This window comes from Notolepis coatsorum (assembly GCF_963971535.1).
Source record: "Notolepis coatsorum genome assembly, chromosome: 16".
Classification (NCBI taxonomy): Eukaryota; Metazoa; Chordata; class Actinopteri; order Aulopiformes; family Paralepididae; genus Notolepis; species Notolepis coatsorum.
In genome coordinates, this window is record NC_140180.1 from 30,126,443 (window position 1) to 30,142,495 (window position 16,053).

The window sequence follows — 16,053 nt, forward strand, 5'->3', positions numbered from 1 at the left end:
TGTGTGAGCGGCCCGGAGCGGATTGGAGCGGAGGAGAACTCTCGCTCCGGACGTCGCGCCGACCCATTTTAAAACCCACTCCTCGCTCACGTCAAAACCGCCCGCTCCGCTCCCCGCGCCGCTCGCGCTCCGATCCGCTCACATGCACTGGTTGCTATTGCACGCACTCATCTGTGTTTCACTACACACTTGAGTGCATGCTTACCAACTGTTAGTCTGCAACACTACTATCACCGACATCTAAGAAGGGAGATCCCCCCTTGAATGGCCCTTCTAAGGTTTCTCTCCTCCACACTGCCTGTGGAGCATTTTTACCTATTGTTAGGTTTTAGTGAGTTTTTCCTTACCTTCGCATGGGGTATGTCTGGGAGTGCTTGCATTCTTTCATTTATTTGCATTTATTTAAAATTTGTTGGACCTTATGGTGTCCTTGTTCTGTTCTTGACTTATTGTTATGTTTTCTTCTTGACTTGTTTAAAGAAGACCTGTACGGCCCATGGGGACATTAACGTGTGTTGTTGGGCCTTATAAATAAATTTGATTTGAAATTTGATTTGATCTGTCCAACAGACAACAGGGTAGCAGACACTATGAGGAAACCTGTTCCAAATTAAAATTGATGGGATTTGCAAGGGTCATGTTTAAAGGGGAGATGAAGCATAGCGATAAACACATAGTCATAGCATCAAATTAGTATTTAGATAAACCACAGAAAAAAATCACGTTATAAAAATAAGGCGTTTCTAAGAAAAAACGATTTGTAATGTCCATTTATGTAGCATTTATGAACATGTGCGCCGCCATTTTGTTGCTGACATCACAGTGTTGGTTTGGTGTATACACTGCTGATTAGCTGCATAGTAAATATGGACTTTCGGGTCAGTCAAATGTTGCCTACCAAACAACGGGACCGCAGTGGTTATTTTTGTATTGCTCCTGGCTCTTCAAACTAATTTTACCGTGTGAAAGAGAGGAAAGTTGGTTAATTTCCACAAACTACCAGTGAAAAAAACAGTGTTGTTGGCACGTTGGCTCAGGCTGGCTGCACTCAGGCGGCGCGATCAGCCTGTTGGACAGGGAAGGAGGATCTGCAGCGAACACTTCATTGCCTCGGATTATGTTGTTGAGGGTGGGAGGTTTGTCCAGAATACCACTAATCAGCTGAAGCGGTTCCCTCGGTCTTCGACAGACAGACTTGCGCACCGGGCGCAGGCAGTTCAGCGTCGGGAGCATTTAGCCTGCTGGCTACCTACTAGCTCCAGTTCAACCAGCCGAGCGACGGGACCATTTAGCCTGCTGGCTACCTAGCTCCAGTTCAACAGCCTGCTGGCTACCTAGCTCCAGTTCAACCAGCCGAGCGACGGGACCATTTAGCCTGCTGGCTACCTAGCTCCAGTTCAACCAGCCGAGCGACGGGACCATTTAGCCTGCTGGCTACCTAGCTCCAGGTACCAGCGTTAGCTCCCGGAGCGATGGCTAGCTAAGCCAGGTACCAGCGTCAGCTCCCGGAGCGATGGCTAGTTAGTTAGCAGCACCAGCCGGGTACCAGCGTTAGCTCCGGGAGCTGACGCTGGTACCTGGCTTAGCTAGCCATCGCTCCCGGAGCTAACGCTGGTACCCGGCTGGTGCTGCTAACTAACTAGCCATCGCTCCGGGAGCTGACGCTGGTACCTGGCTTAGCTAGCCATCGCTCCGTGAGCTAACGCTGGTACCTAGAGCTAGGTAGCCAGCAGGCTAAATGGTCCCGTCGCTCGGCTGGTTGAACTGGAGCTTAAAATACCTTTGTATTTCTAGACTAGATGGGACACTCAACATGGTATGATTTGAAAACTAATATTGGAGATTAAACCATGAAGAAGGATGTTCAGCAACCAATTTCATCCTGGGATAACTCAATACTGGATGACATTGGATTTTAATCAAATAATACAGGCCTACACCATTTTTCTATGATTTCAGATTGAACATAGTAGTAGGCGAACACTTCCAAGGACTTGTTTATTTTTTACTTAAACCGTTGACTGTCTTCCTACCTTGGCTTGACCTTTTTTCTCTTAGCTGCTACATACTTAACCATCAGTTTTCTACTTAGCTAACTGAGGAAATGTATGTAGACACATTTCTTGATGTGATAGCTCACAACCACCCAGCATTACAGTCAGGGCCGCCTGGGAGAAATGCGAGGCCCTGTGCGAGATTTAAACGCGAGCCCCCCCCCCCCCCCCCCCCCCCCCCCCAAAGGTAAAAAAAAAAAAAAAATTATATATATATATATTTTTTCATACAGTCAACATATTCGTAAATAATAGCGCTGCCCGAGGCTGGGCATGATACAGTCAACATATAGCAAGAGAGAGAGCGAGAGAGAGCTCCCATTCTACAGTCAATATACAGTGTACAGAGAGAGACACATTGGAAAGAAATTGAAATGCTATTTGGCCCTAAACAGAGAGTACACAGTGGCAGAATACCTGAGCACTGTGACTGAAGATCCTTGACTAGGTACAGACTCAGCGAGCACAGCCTAGCCATCGAGAAAGGCCGCCATAGGCAGACTGTGTGTGTTAGAAAGAGAGAGAGAGAGAGCATGTGTGTTAGAGAAAGAGCATGTATGAGAGAGATAAGCAAAGATGACCCCCTAAAGGATATTCAACTTTTAATGAAAGAACAAAACAGAAGGAAAAGATAACTTCACAAAGGCAACATGAATATACATAGATCCAAAAGGACAAAGATCAACACTTAAATCCAAAGAGAAGAGGGTCTATACCAGAGAAAACAAAGCAGCAAGGAGCCAATGGCCGACAGCTAAAGGCTAGCCAGGTAGGCTACTGACACCAGGCCACACACAGCTTTGGCCAACGGCCCAACGCTACCCAAGCTACACAAACGAACAAATGAATTCACACACAGCACATGTCGTATCTCCAAATGTTGTGAAGTAACATATGTTTTGCCTGGAAAAAAACATCGTTATTAACAAAACATTCGGGAGGGGAAGGAAGGAAGAGTGGGGTAATGTCATGACATTTTCATTAATCTTACCTGCACCAAGGCAGGGCTGTACGCTAAGCTTTTTCACTAGGGGCACACTTGCCCCTAAATGAGAAATTTAGGGGCAAAGAATATTTTTTAGGGGCAAATTTTTAAATAACTATTTTACCATTATAGTAGGGCTGGGCGATATGGCCTCTAAATGATATTGCGATATTTTTTGGCCATATCACGATACACAATATATATCGCAATATTTTGACATTTCCTAAAGCACTTAAAAATGCTTGATTTAACCCTTTGATGCATACAGTCACGCCAATATGATGATTATAATAAGTCCCTGCAACATATGTTTGCATTATTAAACCATGAAGATGCTTTAAAAAATTATTTAATGAAAATGTACTAAGAGTAGTCTACTGACACACTAATAAAAAAAATTATTTACATCTAAGACTATTTATATAAAAACTCTTGGGTGCCCTTTTTTTGCACAGTACTGTGTTTTCTATCCACTTTAGCCAAACACACACACACATATATATATATATATATATATATATATATATATATATATATATATATATATATATATATATATATATACTACTGTGAGAAAATAATAATTACACACAAAGGGATAATGGCTTATAGCAGACTTAATGATTTTAGAATATTTCAGATAATGAAATTAAATGTTTATCATCAACTATCCAGTTAGTATTTATACTGTCTGTAACGTTTGGCTACTTTAAATCATTGAATGTAGAGAGAGAGCGAGAGAGAGAGAGGGGGCGAGAACGCACAAGAGAGCCAGCCCCCCCCCCCCCCCCCCCCCCCCCCCCCCCGGGTTTTGTTCTAGGTTCGCGTTTTGATCGTCTAAGCTGCCGTAGGTGATGACGTCACACTCGAATGTAAACAGGAAGAGTCTAACACGGAGATGGAAAGTCACAGTGGATGATATACAGAAACGAATAACTAATAAATATGAAGTTATGTTTAAACTTCTGTTGTCAAGCGTTGTCACTTGTCAATATAACCCACCCCCTTTCCTCACTTTTCCACCGTCCCTGCTTCACTCGGGACCACCAGCTAACGTTAGCCTATAGCTCCGCCGTCCCTGCTTCACTCGGGACCACCAGCTAACGTTAGCCCATTGCTCGTGTCAATTAAATTGCATGTTATTAAATGTCCGCGCTGGTCTGTCTAATGAAATTACAACCGCAACATTATGTCGCCTGTACAGCCCTGGTTGTAGGCTAATGTTAGTGTAGTGAAATGCGAATGAAGGGGTGAAATCACTATTCGCAAGCTTGCGAGTAGATATAATTTTTCATTCGCACCGGCCAAATTAGGGGGCAATTTGCGACGATCTCGTCGCAGCGTACAGGCCTGCAAGGAACGCAGGGCGAAAGGCCGCAACACAGGTCTCCACGTTGACGAAAGGCCTCTCGCTGTCGGGACAAAAATAAGCTATGGCCAGAGCCTTGTCATGGTGCAGGCCCGACTACATCTTCTGTCAAAGATGATGTCGTAGTCAGAGTGCCAGAACCCCCTGCTATTCTCACGGCTAATGTCAATGGTCGTAGCACAAGCTAACAGCTAACTCAAGGCTAACTGATAGCATCAAACGAACGTTCCCAGCCGAGCGCAGCCGGCAGCTAACGTCGAAGCTAAACAGCTAACTGGCTAACAGTTAGCTCAACCAGGCTATCGCTAACCATTAGCTAACGCAGAAGCAAGCTATGCGGCTACATACAGGTGCTGACACCAGGCAGGCCACACACCATTAGCTACTAGTAGTACTACAACAGCTAGTCGGCCAGTTTAGCTCCAGAGAGAGAGAGAGAGAGAGAGAGAGAGAGAGATGTCCACGGCGGGAATAGAATAGAGTTAATAGAATAGGTTAAAAACTCACCAAACGTCCAAGAGGATGGAGACAACCGCGTGGAGTTGACGAAGTTCATCTGCCAAACGACCATCCTCTTCATCTTGGCTGCATGTCTCTAGGTTAGCTAACGCTAGTTAGCCTTTAGCTAAGCTAGCTACTAGCCGACATCATCATGGCTATATCCCGACTGCATCATGACAAGGCTCCGGCCATTTGTCCCGCCAGCGAGAGGCCTTTCGTCAACGTTCCTTGGTGACCGACCGACCTCTTCGTCTTGGCTGGCATAACTAAGCATAATAGTCAAAAGCTGCACGCGCGAAATAGTCAAACGCAGCTGACTCACGCCGGCGTACTACACATGATGTAAGTCCACTCCCTTCGTTGAAACCAATAGTATGTCTGCTGCAGAGCCCCAGAGCTCCCTTCGTTGAAACCAATAGTATGTCACTGCAGACCCAGGAACAAGTCAGACACATTCTACAAACGTGTCTAATGTGAAATATATAAGCATATAAGCAAAACTAGATTTTAGGTCTGTGATGAAAAAGGGCCTCGCGGGAAGGGGGGCCTCGCAAAAAAAAAAAATAATAAAAAAAAAAAATAAAGAAAATAATAAATAATTTTTTTTTTTTTTTTTTTTTTTTTGCGAGGCCCCCCTTCCCGCGAGGCCCTGTGCGACCGCACTGCTCGCACACCCCCTGAGGCGGCCCTGATTACAGTTCTGGCCAAGTATGACAGACACAGCTGTTTTGCTCTGTAAGCCCAAGAGTGGTGCTAAAGCACCCTCAAGTGGAAGGGGAAGAATTATCATTCTTATAATAATGATAATAATTATAATACCACATTTTAAAGAAATTGCACTTTTCATTAAAGGCTAATCTCTTGCTTACAGTGTGCAATAGACTCATAAAACAACCACACAACCAAACTAGAAAATGAATTAAAAACAGTACAAAGTTATAAAAGAAAGGGCCTACAATGAGGCATGAAAACAAATGTATACAACACAAGATACCTGTTCGCTGATGATGAGGATGAGTGCTCAATGAAGAAACCCACTCCCATTGCAAAAGAAAAAGATCATCATAATATGTACATATGTGTGTAGGGTGGGGGGCGGGGGTGTATGATACAAATCCGGTTTAGGGTTATGTTTTGTTACGATGGGTGTGTTGTCTAACGGCCTCAGAAACCCATGTCAATATCATATTTTATAGAGCCTGCATCTGACGTCAACCATCTGATTGCCTAAATGGCCTGTCAATGATAGCCCACCATTTAGGCCACAATGTATATTTTACCTACCCTACATTTTACTTACTGTAGGTGATGGCGCACATCTGATATTGCTATGAAGAATAGGCTTAGCACATTGCTTAAATGTTTCTCATATTCATATATATTTTAACTTGGGGATATAACCAGACAGTCCATTATTTTCTGGGTGAATAGCCTAAGCCTTCCAGCAGAGGGAGGTGTTGCACAACATTTTGGAATCAGCTCCACAGAGGCTGCAAAAGGAGAAAGCATTATGGCAGAGGACAAAGGCACCTTCTTTATAATTCCATATAAAAGCACCACAAGCTGGGTTACACATTTATCTTACCTTCTTTAGATAGATAGTTCAATAAATAAATAGAGATAGATAGATAGATAGATAGATAGATAGATAGATAGATAGATAGATAGATAGATAGATAGATAGATAGATAGATAGATAGATAGATAGATAGATAGATAGATAGATAGATAGATAGATAGATAGATAGATAGATAGATAGATAGATAGATAGATAGATAGATAGATAGATAGATAGATAGATAGATAGATAGATAAGCAACATAATAGGCTATGCAAACGCTTAAGATTGAACATGTGGAAATAGAGTGAGAACAGCTTGGTTTGAGCTTGGTATGCTTGGGAATAGAAGAAGTACGACTACGTATAATTCAATTTTAACAAAATTGATTGATTGGTATGCTATGGAAAGCGCGCGCGCGCACACACGCACACACGCACACACACATTTCGCTCATACCGCACCGCGGCTGCGCAACTTTGAATCATGGCGGGGATCTGTTTCGTAACTTCCTCAAACGCACGGCTTTGAGATAAAGCCCCATGAGCGTGACATCATATGACTGACATCTCCATACTAGAGACATTTATGTAACGTTGTTGAAACATTATCTGAACATTTGAGCTGATATATATCTAAAATGGTTGAGGGCCCCGGGTGCACGTTAAACGGGGAGAAGATCCGTGCAAAGGTAAAGCGAGGACAGAAAGTGCGAGAGATCAGAGGCAGCTTGACGTCATCATCATCGGCCACAGTAAGTTGCTAACTTGCTAATGAGTAACTCGACCAACTTTCATAATGGCAAACGTAATACATACACGTATCATCATATCTCAGGGTCATATATGTCTATATGAATTGAAAATGGGGGACCCTGATGGAAACAAGACAAACGTCTTTCTCAGGTCTGCATCCCCTTAACAATTGTATGTATTGAGCCGTACTGTATTGTACCCATTCTGCAATCTGTTAAATAAAGTTTTCATTCATTCATTCATTCATGGATGCATAACCTTTCTGATATGCCTGTGGGTGATAATATTACTATTAGCAGATAAAATAAAATAATAAATCAAAGAAAATCATCGTTCCAGCAGGACCCTTCAGTCTGTACTGTATTTGCAAATCTGGTATGTCATAAATGTATAGATGTATTAGTAGGCCTACTGTCTTCTATCTGTATGTCATGTATGTTATGATGAATTGAAAATGGGGGACCCTGATGTAAACAAGACGAAAGTTTTTCTCTGAATGAATGAATGAATGAATGAATGAATGAAAACTTTATTTAACAGATTGCAGAATGGGTACAATACAGTACGGCTCAATACATACAATTGTTAAGGGGATGCAGACCTGAGAAAGGCGTTTGTCTTGTTTCCATCAGGGTCCCCCATTTTCAATTCATATAGACATTTATGACATACACAACATACATGACATTTATGGCATAGGGACATATAGGTATTTACTAGTACTGATACATTTGTGACATAAACGGTATTCAAATATACAGTACTGTTACCCCTAGATCCTGACAGAGTATATACATATGATGGGGAGGGGACTGTACATTAGGAGTGGGTGGGTGGGAGAGAAATATACATACGGCGGGGAGGGAATATATGCGGTGTAGAGGAGACTGTCTATTAGGAGGTGGTGGGGGTTTTGGGCATTTACGGTGGCCAGTTTCTAATTGCAGCCTCCCGTAGGTGCTCTTTAAGAGCGGGTTTGAATGTGGGTAGTGATTCACATTCCTTTACAGCTTTGGGTAGGGCGTTCCACATTGTTGTGGCATAATTGCGAAACGTGTTTAGTCCCTTGTTTGAGCCGAATCTGGGTTTTACATGATTTGTTGAGCTTCCTCTGGTGTAGTGGTTGTGGTATTCACTGACCTTTGGGAAGTATTTTGACATGTACATGGGTACCCCGGTCGTATAGTGTATCTTGTAGACCAGGCCCATTGCAAGTTGCTGTACTCTGTCGTCTACTCTAAGCCATCCTAGGTTGTCAAAGTGGGCAGGGGTGAGGTGGGTTCTGGGGTTCAGGTCAAGTAGTAGTCTGACCAGTTTGTTTTGTGATGTTTGTAATTTTGTTTTAAGCGCCTTTGAGGTGCTTTGGTACCATGAGGTGCACGCATAGTCGTAGTACCCTTGAATGAGTGCTCCTGCCAGAGTCTTCAGGGTATTCTTGTTTACCAGAGAGGAGATCCGGTACAAGAATAGAGGAATGGTCTGCATCCCCTTAACAATTGTGTGTATTGAGCTGTATGTAACTGTACCCATTCTGCAATCTGTTAATAAAGTTTTCAATCAATCAATCTCATTGTAATGTACAGTACTAGTACTGGTAGCCTACTTCCGTTGTATCTGCTTTTTTAACTTCTAAGTGCACTACAAGCTTACTCGGTCCCCTGGGCAGACAATTTGGAGACCCATCCCATCCACACTTATTTTAAAAAATTTTGGTTTCTAATCTTAAATACAACATACATACATCACCAACGGCTAATCGACAGAAAAAAACATTGCACATTCATACCCGTTGGGGTTGGGATCTTTTCACCCAACGTAATCAGTTTGGTGTGTGGGTGGATATCTCCATGTCCAGAAACCACAAACACCACATGATTCGTTACAACTCTGCATACTCTCCACACATTATTTATTTCACATAAATGTATCCCAAAATCCCAATTGTGAATTATGCCCCCCAGGGAATCCCTTTTACACTTTTATCTATATGGTCTCTAGACGGATGTAGGTTGCTGTTCCATGTCCCTCTGTCGTTTTGTTATTATTTTACTGGGTTTAAACCTTTCACAGTCTGCCACACAACAGAAGGTTAACCCTTTACTATCACACAACCGACGGTCGTAAAGGGTTAACCGTTCTGGTAGTGCAGCAGTGAAAGGGTTAACTTGAAACTGACCATGACGCATCATTGCAGCTGCAACATAAATCTGATAGTTCCGGTCCTTGATTATGATTGGCTGAGCCACGTTCTAAGCCGTTGTAAAATAGTCCATAAACACACACACACACCTGTGACAACTGTAAATCAATGCGCTGACCTATATAAAACAATAGATGCATGTGTCATCAATTCTGGAATGGGACCATATGGCAGCCATCGTACCTGTGTCTAGTTCTAAACTCGCTGTAATTGGAACCAATTGCAACCAGAAAAACAAACTAATATATTTATTAGTGTCGTAAATTGTCCATAAGGCAACATATTATTTCTCATTCTCAACAAACAAACAAACAAACACACACACACAATGTCTCAACGGTGAACGTAGTGTTGTGGCTGATGGTTGTTAACACAGCAGGAGACGATATTTCCAATTTCAACAGGCAATTTATTTAATGAAAGAAAGTTTAACAGCAGAGCTATGGATCTAGCAGACGGTCACCACAGCTGAACAAAAACACTCTAACCTCTCAACCCCCGTGCCCCCCAGATAAATACCTTCCCAGCCCTGCCCCCACATGACAGATATGATGACGTGACATATTATATCAGATATGACATGACGTACATTAAGATGACACATAGATTTAACATCGAAGAGAGATAAAGACATTAAGATGACACATAGATTTAACATCGAAGAGAGATAAAAACATTAAGATGACACATAGATTTAACATCGAAGAGAGATAAAGCTGGAGTCTGGAGTCAAGATTAATGAAAGAGAAAATGAGTGTGTGTGTATGTGAGTGAGTGAGATGTGTGTGTGTATATGTGTATGTGTGAAAGAGAGAACAAGATGTTACAAGATTAAAAGAACAAGATGTGATGTACTGAAATGTCTATCTGTCCCTATCCAATTTGTTTTAAGAACATCAGCCGGACCGTCGCCCTAGTGTCTTTCAGTACTGCTACTAGTTGACCTATATTAAACTAGTTCACTCCATATACACATTTTCCACAACAGTAGAAATAGTAGTTTGTAAATGGATGTTTTGATATTGTTTTGCTGTTGTTAAACCAAATCTCCATTAACTTCAATTCATTAAGTATTTCTACTAACGGTTATTTTGATAGCCGGCTATCCGCTGTCATTAACCGGATGAAAACCGGTTAGTTATTTTTTTTATTTAAATTTATTTTTACTTAATTAATGTGGTTCCAACTAAGTGGTCTGCTGTGTGCACATTCTGCCCATTTCACATTCTAATTATCTCTCTCTCTCTTTCAACACGACAATACAAATCTATTTTACCAGACAACATTTGTACAACTTAGCAACAAATAATGCTTGCTAATGTTGGCTAACTACAGAAATACAGTGCCTGCATGATGACTGTAATTTACTCATCATTAGTAGCAACACTTGTAAAACTGACTGAAACTCATGTCCACAGTACAGTACAGACTCCAGGCAGAGACGGAGATTGTGAAAATGATGATGCAGACACTCTCGCTTCCAAAACTTCTAAAGTGCACAGATAATGGAGCCAAGTAAACACTATATGCCCACAACGATGGGACTTATAATTGACCAAACTCATTTCACCACACAGCACAAATGCCCGCTAGCTGTGGGGCTTTCAGTGATGCTCATTGTCAATCATCCTTATTGATCATCAACACTACTCAGTAGGGGTGTAAAGGTACACGTATCCGTACCGAACCGTTTCAGTGTGTACCATACCGTACCGAAGGGCTGTGTACCGAACGAATACAACAGTATGTTAACCACTAACGACCGCCTACCGGGGGCTGTTTTTTTTCACAATCTAATATAATTATTATAATTCTTTTTTTTTATTATTAATTTCTATATATATCTATATTAATTTCAATATAGAATATTCGTTGATAGCCCTACAAGAACAATTAGTTTATGGTTTATGGTTTACTTTATTTGTTCAAGGGGGACAGTGTACATTAATAAAACATTTTACAAATGTAAATGCACCCAATTTTAGCCAAAAGGCTAATTTCCATTGGCAGTCCCCCTGCCAGAAGGTACAGGCTAAAATCCTGTGTAAAAAAAGGGTTAGCAATAAAAACAGAATAAAATCAAGATAAATAACATTAGAATAAAAACTAGTAGTATAATAGTTACTGCACACTACTACATCACCCCTGATGGATGAAAATGGAAAGCCAAACTTTCCCCCACTGTACCGAAAACCCCTACCGAACCGTGACTTCAAAACCGAGGTACGTACCGAACCGTGGTTTTTGTGTACCGTTACACCACTACTACTCAGAGAATGGAAATAAAAAGTATGTATTTATGTTAATTTGTCCAAAATGGCCCACAAAACAGCTAAATCTGCCTCTTTCCGTTTCATAACGTTATTCCCAGGGTCTTTTTTGGGCAGTGTTTTGCTAACGTTACTTCACGCTGTTTACAGTAGGCTAACGTTACTTCATGATGTTTACAGTAGGCTAACGTTACTTCATGATGTTTACAGTAGGCTAACGTTACTTCACACTGTTTACAGTAGGCTAACGTTACTTAGTTCACACTGTTTACAGTAGGCTAACGTTTAGGGGTGTAACGATTCGACATCACAAGTTTCGATTACGATTCTCCAGGCAACGATTCAATGCATCATGAAATCTCTTCATTTGACCATGATTCAATTCGATTAGTTTTCTATCAGTTAATTCCCCAAAACATGTTGAATACACAAATGTGGCTGGGGGAACTGATTCACTCAGCATGAATGGACTATAGGTCAATAAAAACAATACACCAACACATTTTTATAAATATTTTTTCATTTAGATTCTAATCCATTCTAACATTTTCAAATCGATGCAGTTGAATCGTCACATTAGGAATAGGATCTCGATGCATATCGTTACACACATTACCTCACGCTGTTTACAGTAGGCTAACGTTACTTCACACTGTTTACATTAGGCTAACGTTACTTTGATGTTTACAGTAGAATAACATTACTTCACACTGTTTACAGTAGGCTAACGTTACTTCACACTGTTTACAGTAGGCTAACGTTACTTTGATGTTTACAGTAGAATAACATTACTTCACACTGTTTACAGTAGGCTAACGTTACTTCACACTGTTTACAGTAGCTAGCATTACTTCACGCTGGTTACAGAAGGCTAAAGTTACTTCACGCTGTTTACAGTAGGCTAACGTTACTTCACAATGTTTACAGTAGACTAACGTTACTTCACGTTGTTTACAGTAGACTAACGTTACTTCACGCTGTTTACAGTAGGCCAACGTTACTTCACGCTGTTTACAGTAGGCCAACGTTACTTCGGAGGTTCCCGGTTCGAGTCCTGCTCCTCCCAGGCAGCGTGTCGAAGTGTCCTTGAGCAAGACACTTAACCGCTCCCGATGTCAGGTTGGCACCTTGCATGGTTGCCTCCGCCGTCGATGTGTGAATGTGTGAGTGAATGGGTAAAATGTGAGGAACAAATTGTAAAGCACTTTGGATAAAAGCGCTATATAAATGCAGCCATTTAATACATAACACAGGCACGACGTGGTGTTAGAACTTTGGTCCTTTTAGTACAGCAACTAGGCACTGCACAGCCGACAACCATAGTTGCTGCCCCATAGGTGGCTATTGTAAACAATACCCAGGCAAAAAGGTTAAGACCCAGGTAAGATGGCTGACATTATCCCATGATTTATGACATGTCACATCTACTGTTTTACTCTATGGTGCTGACTATATTGTGTGGACTTTCTACATAATATCCTATTATCCTGGCATAGTATCAGAAAGCTAATGTTGTGCTAGCCTGCAGGCATTGCGGTTGCTACTTGCTAGCATTGCATAAGGTTTGAAAACAGTGAATATGAACAGTATGAACCGAGTGCGCTCTGGCATCAGTGCCCTTGCATCAAACACCATTAATTGTTTTGCTGTATTATGCACATATAGTTATTCTGCGATTACACACTAGAGGTGGGGAAATATATTGTGATATTATGCGGGCTAATATTATATAGATACAGTGATGTCATTGTCAAGTATATATATACAAATAATAATAATGATAATTAAAACAAGATTATAATAAAAATAAAGTTTTGCTTGACTCCCATTATTCTTTTTCCAAGATGGAGCTAGCAAAGCAGATTGGTAACGTTATGTGGCGAGGCAATTCTTTCCTGGATTTGGATAATCCCTTAATTTATCATCATGGCACATCCCGTCCTTGCAATTCAACTTGCAACAATGAATGTGCTTGACACTATGACTGCAGTGATATAGCTACCATATTTGATGTTAAAAAAGTTATTGATTGAGTTATTGATTTGGGGGCAATGAGATGTGTAGCTAGCAAGCCAGGCTTTTTTATTGACAGCAAAGTTTTTGACATAAAGTTAGCTTTCTGGGTCATTGTCAAGTGACGGGTGGTTGCTAAGGTAGCGTAGAGGGACTGCCTGGTTGTCAAGCTGTTGCTAAGGTAGCATAGAGGGACTGTCTACATCAAAGTCAGCAGTGAGCAAAGTATAAATAAAATATTTTATATTTCAACATAGATAATGAGAGTAAATGGCAGGTATATGTAGTAACCTTTTTATAAAAGCAATAAGCCACGCAAGGCCATGGTTTACAGTGGTTTTATAAGGGTCTTTTATACTTGCTTTTAAATACTTGATCTTGATTGCATGCGCAAGAGGGCAGAGCTGGGTATCCTGCGTTCCTTTGGAGCGTACTTTGTGCATGTTGCTCAGAAATGTATGCCATGCATCTGCCAGATGCAATGAAGCGCTTCAAGAGTGGGGGCAGTGTGACGGGTATATTACATGACATGGAAAGCTAAATGGAGACCTTTTTCTGCTGTGATCTCAACATAACATTCTCAAGTGTCTCCATGTTCTACGTTTACGTTGTAAAAAAAAAAGAAAAAAAAAACAATAGATGAAACAGCCAGTGACAACACAATATGGGGGTGATGTGGCAAGACAAATAGGAAGACTATAAGTTTAAGGTGCTTTAGGGGCCAAGTGTTAAAGTGACTAGTGTGTGTGCCAGAGTGCTAATTGAAATTGTAAAGTGCTGGAATAGATTGGACGTTAATTGTAGATTACACATTGCCCTTTTGCACAAAATGTCAGTGTTGCGTAAGCTATTGAGCACTGGATAAGCATAGATGGATAATGACGTGAAGAAACTTGCGAAAGACTCAGTGCCGTGCAGGTAAAAAAAAGTTTGGATGGACTGATTGTTGTGATTTTGAAGGGGTGAGTAGATGGGTCCTGTAGGGAGGGGAGTGCGGAGGAAAATGTATATTGTGTATAACCTTGTATTTTGTATTGCTTGTGTTTGTGTGGGGGTAAAACATTTTAATAATAAAAATGTATAGCAAAATAAGAAATAAATAATAACAGTGTTTCCCCGAGGATGGCATTGTAGCAGCAGAGGTGTACTTCATAGTATTTCTGTGTGAAAAATACGTTTTGTGTGCTGCCACTGTCGGGAGATTTCGATGTGTCTGCCGGCATCAGAAGAGTACAGTACGTACAGTCCATACCGGTATTGTAGGTTGGGGAATGAGCAGCGGAAATGTCTATCTAGCTTATATACGATGCAGGGATGGAATGCTTCATGTTAAAATATCCGAACCCTTGGGCTCGACCACTGTGGTTCGGGGCACTGTTGGGTTTACATTGGTATTGAACCCTTTGCTCTAACCCAGGGGTCAGCAACCTTTTTGACATGGAGTGCCTGTTTGAAATATAGTTGTAAGTAACTAGTGTGCCTCAACAATATTCCATGCATCGTAATTTTTTTTCTCATAATCGGGTCTTTTTAATGATAATTTTTACATTATTACATCATTATTGTTATTGTTATTATTAACAATATTATTATGATGGTTGTATCAACCCTAAATCTGAGTTGGGGGGGGGGGGGGGGGATGCAATGCAGACAAACAGCTGCATACAGTGCGACCATTTCACTCACATTTGCCCATTCATTTTTGGACACATCACATACGTGTGCTGTCATATCTCCACCTACATGCCTAATGGAGGGTGAATGTGAGGTATATCGTGTAAATAAGTTTTGATTGATCGCAAGACTACACTGTAAACAAATGTATAATAATAAGTTACCAGAACTTAAAAATATTGAGTTCAGTTACTGTGCATTAAGGTTTTCAGTTTTCAATCCATAATAAGTTAACAGAAAAATAAGTACACAACCACATTATTTCAACCTAATAAAACTATGTTTATTGTCATTGTTTTAAGAACACAAGTTGACTTGGTAATACTCACATTTTGAGTAAAAAAATGGCTTTTAACATGTGCAATGTTCAATGAAATAGAAAAATAAATAATACAATTTGTTGATTAATCCCACTGGTCACAATGGTGACCGTAATAATGTTTTTGTTATAAGGCTCTGCAAATGTTACTGAATGATGTAGCAATGTATTTCCAGCTAAATTGAAATAATAAACAAATAAAGGGTCTCAATTAAATATGTGGTAGTAAAAAGAACCTGTGGGAGGATTTCAACAAGATAAATGCGACAACAGTGCAAAATATTGCACTATAATATTTCAAAGCAAAAAAAAAAAAAATTATAATATATATATTAAAAAAAAAATTATGCTGCC

The 16,053-nt window shown here is 40.8% G+C and overlaps 1 protein-coding gene across 1 annotated transcript in view; it reads left to right on the forward strand.

The window, feature by feature from the left end:
* Positions 1 to 7,108: 7,108 nt before the first annotated feature.
* The window catches only part of neil3 (nei-like DNA glycosylase 3), a gene marked incomplete at its 5' end in the record, with an annotated part of 48,246 nt that continues 39,301 nt past the window's right edge, over positions 7,109 to 16,053 (forward strand). Inside the window, one exon of the mRNA XM_084331901.1 lies at positions 7,109 to 7,222. Within this exon, the coding sequence (XP_084188027.1) occupies positions 7,109 to 7,222 (114 nt within the window). The remainder of the gene's footprint in view (positions 7,223 to 16,053) is intronic.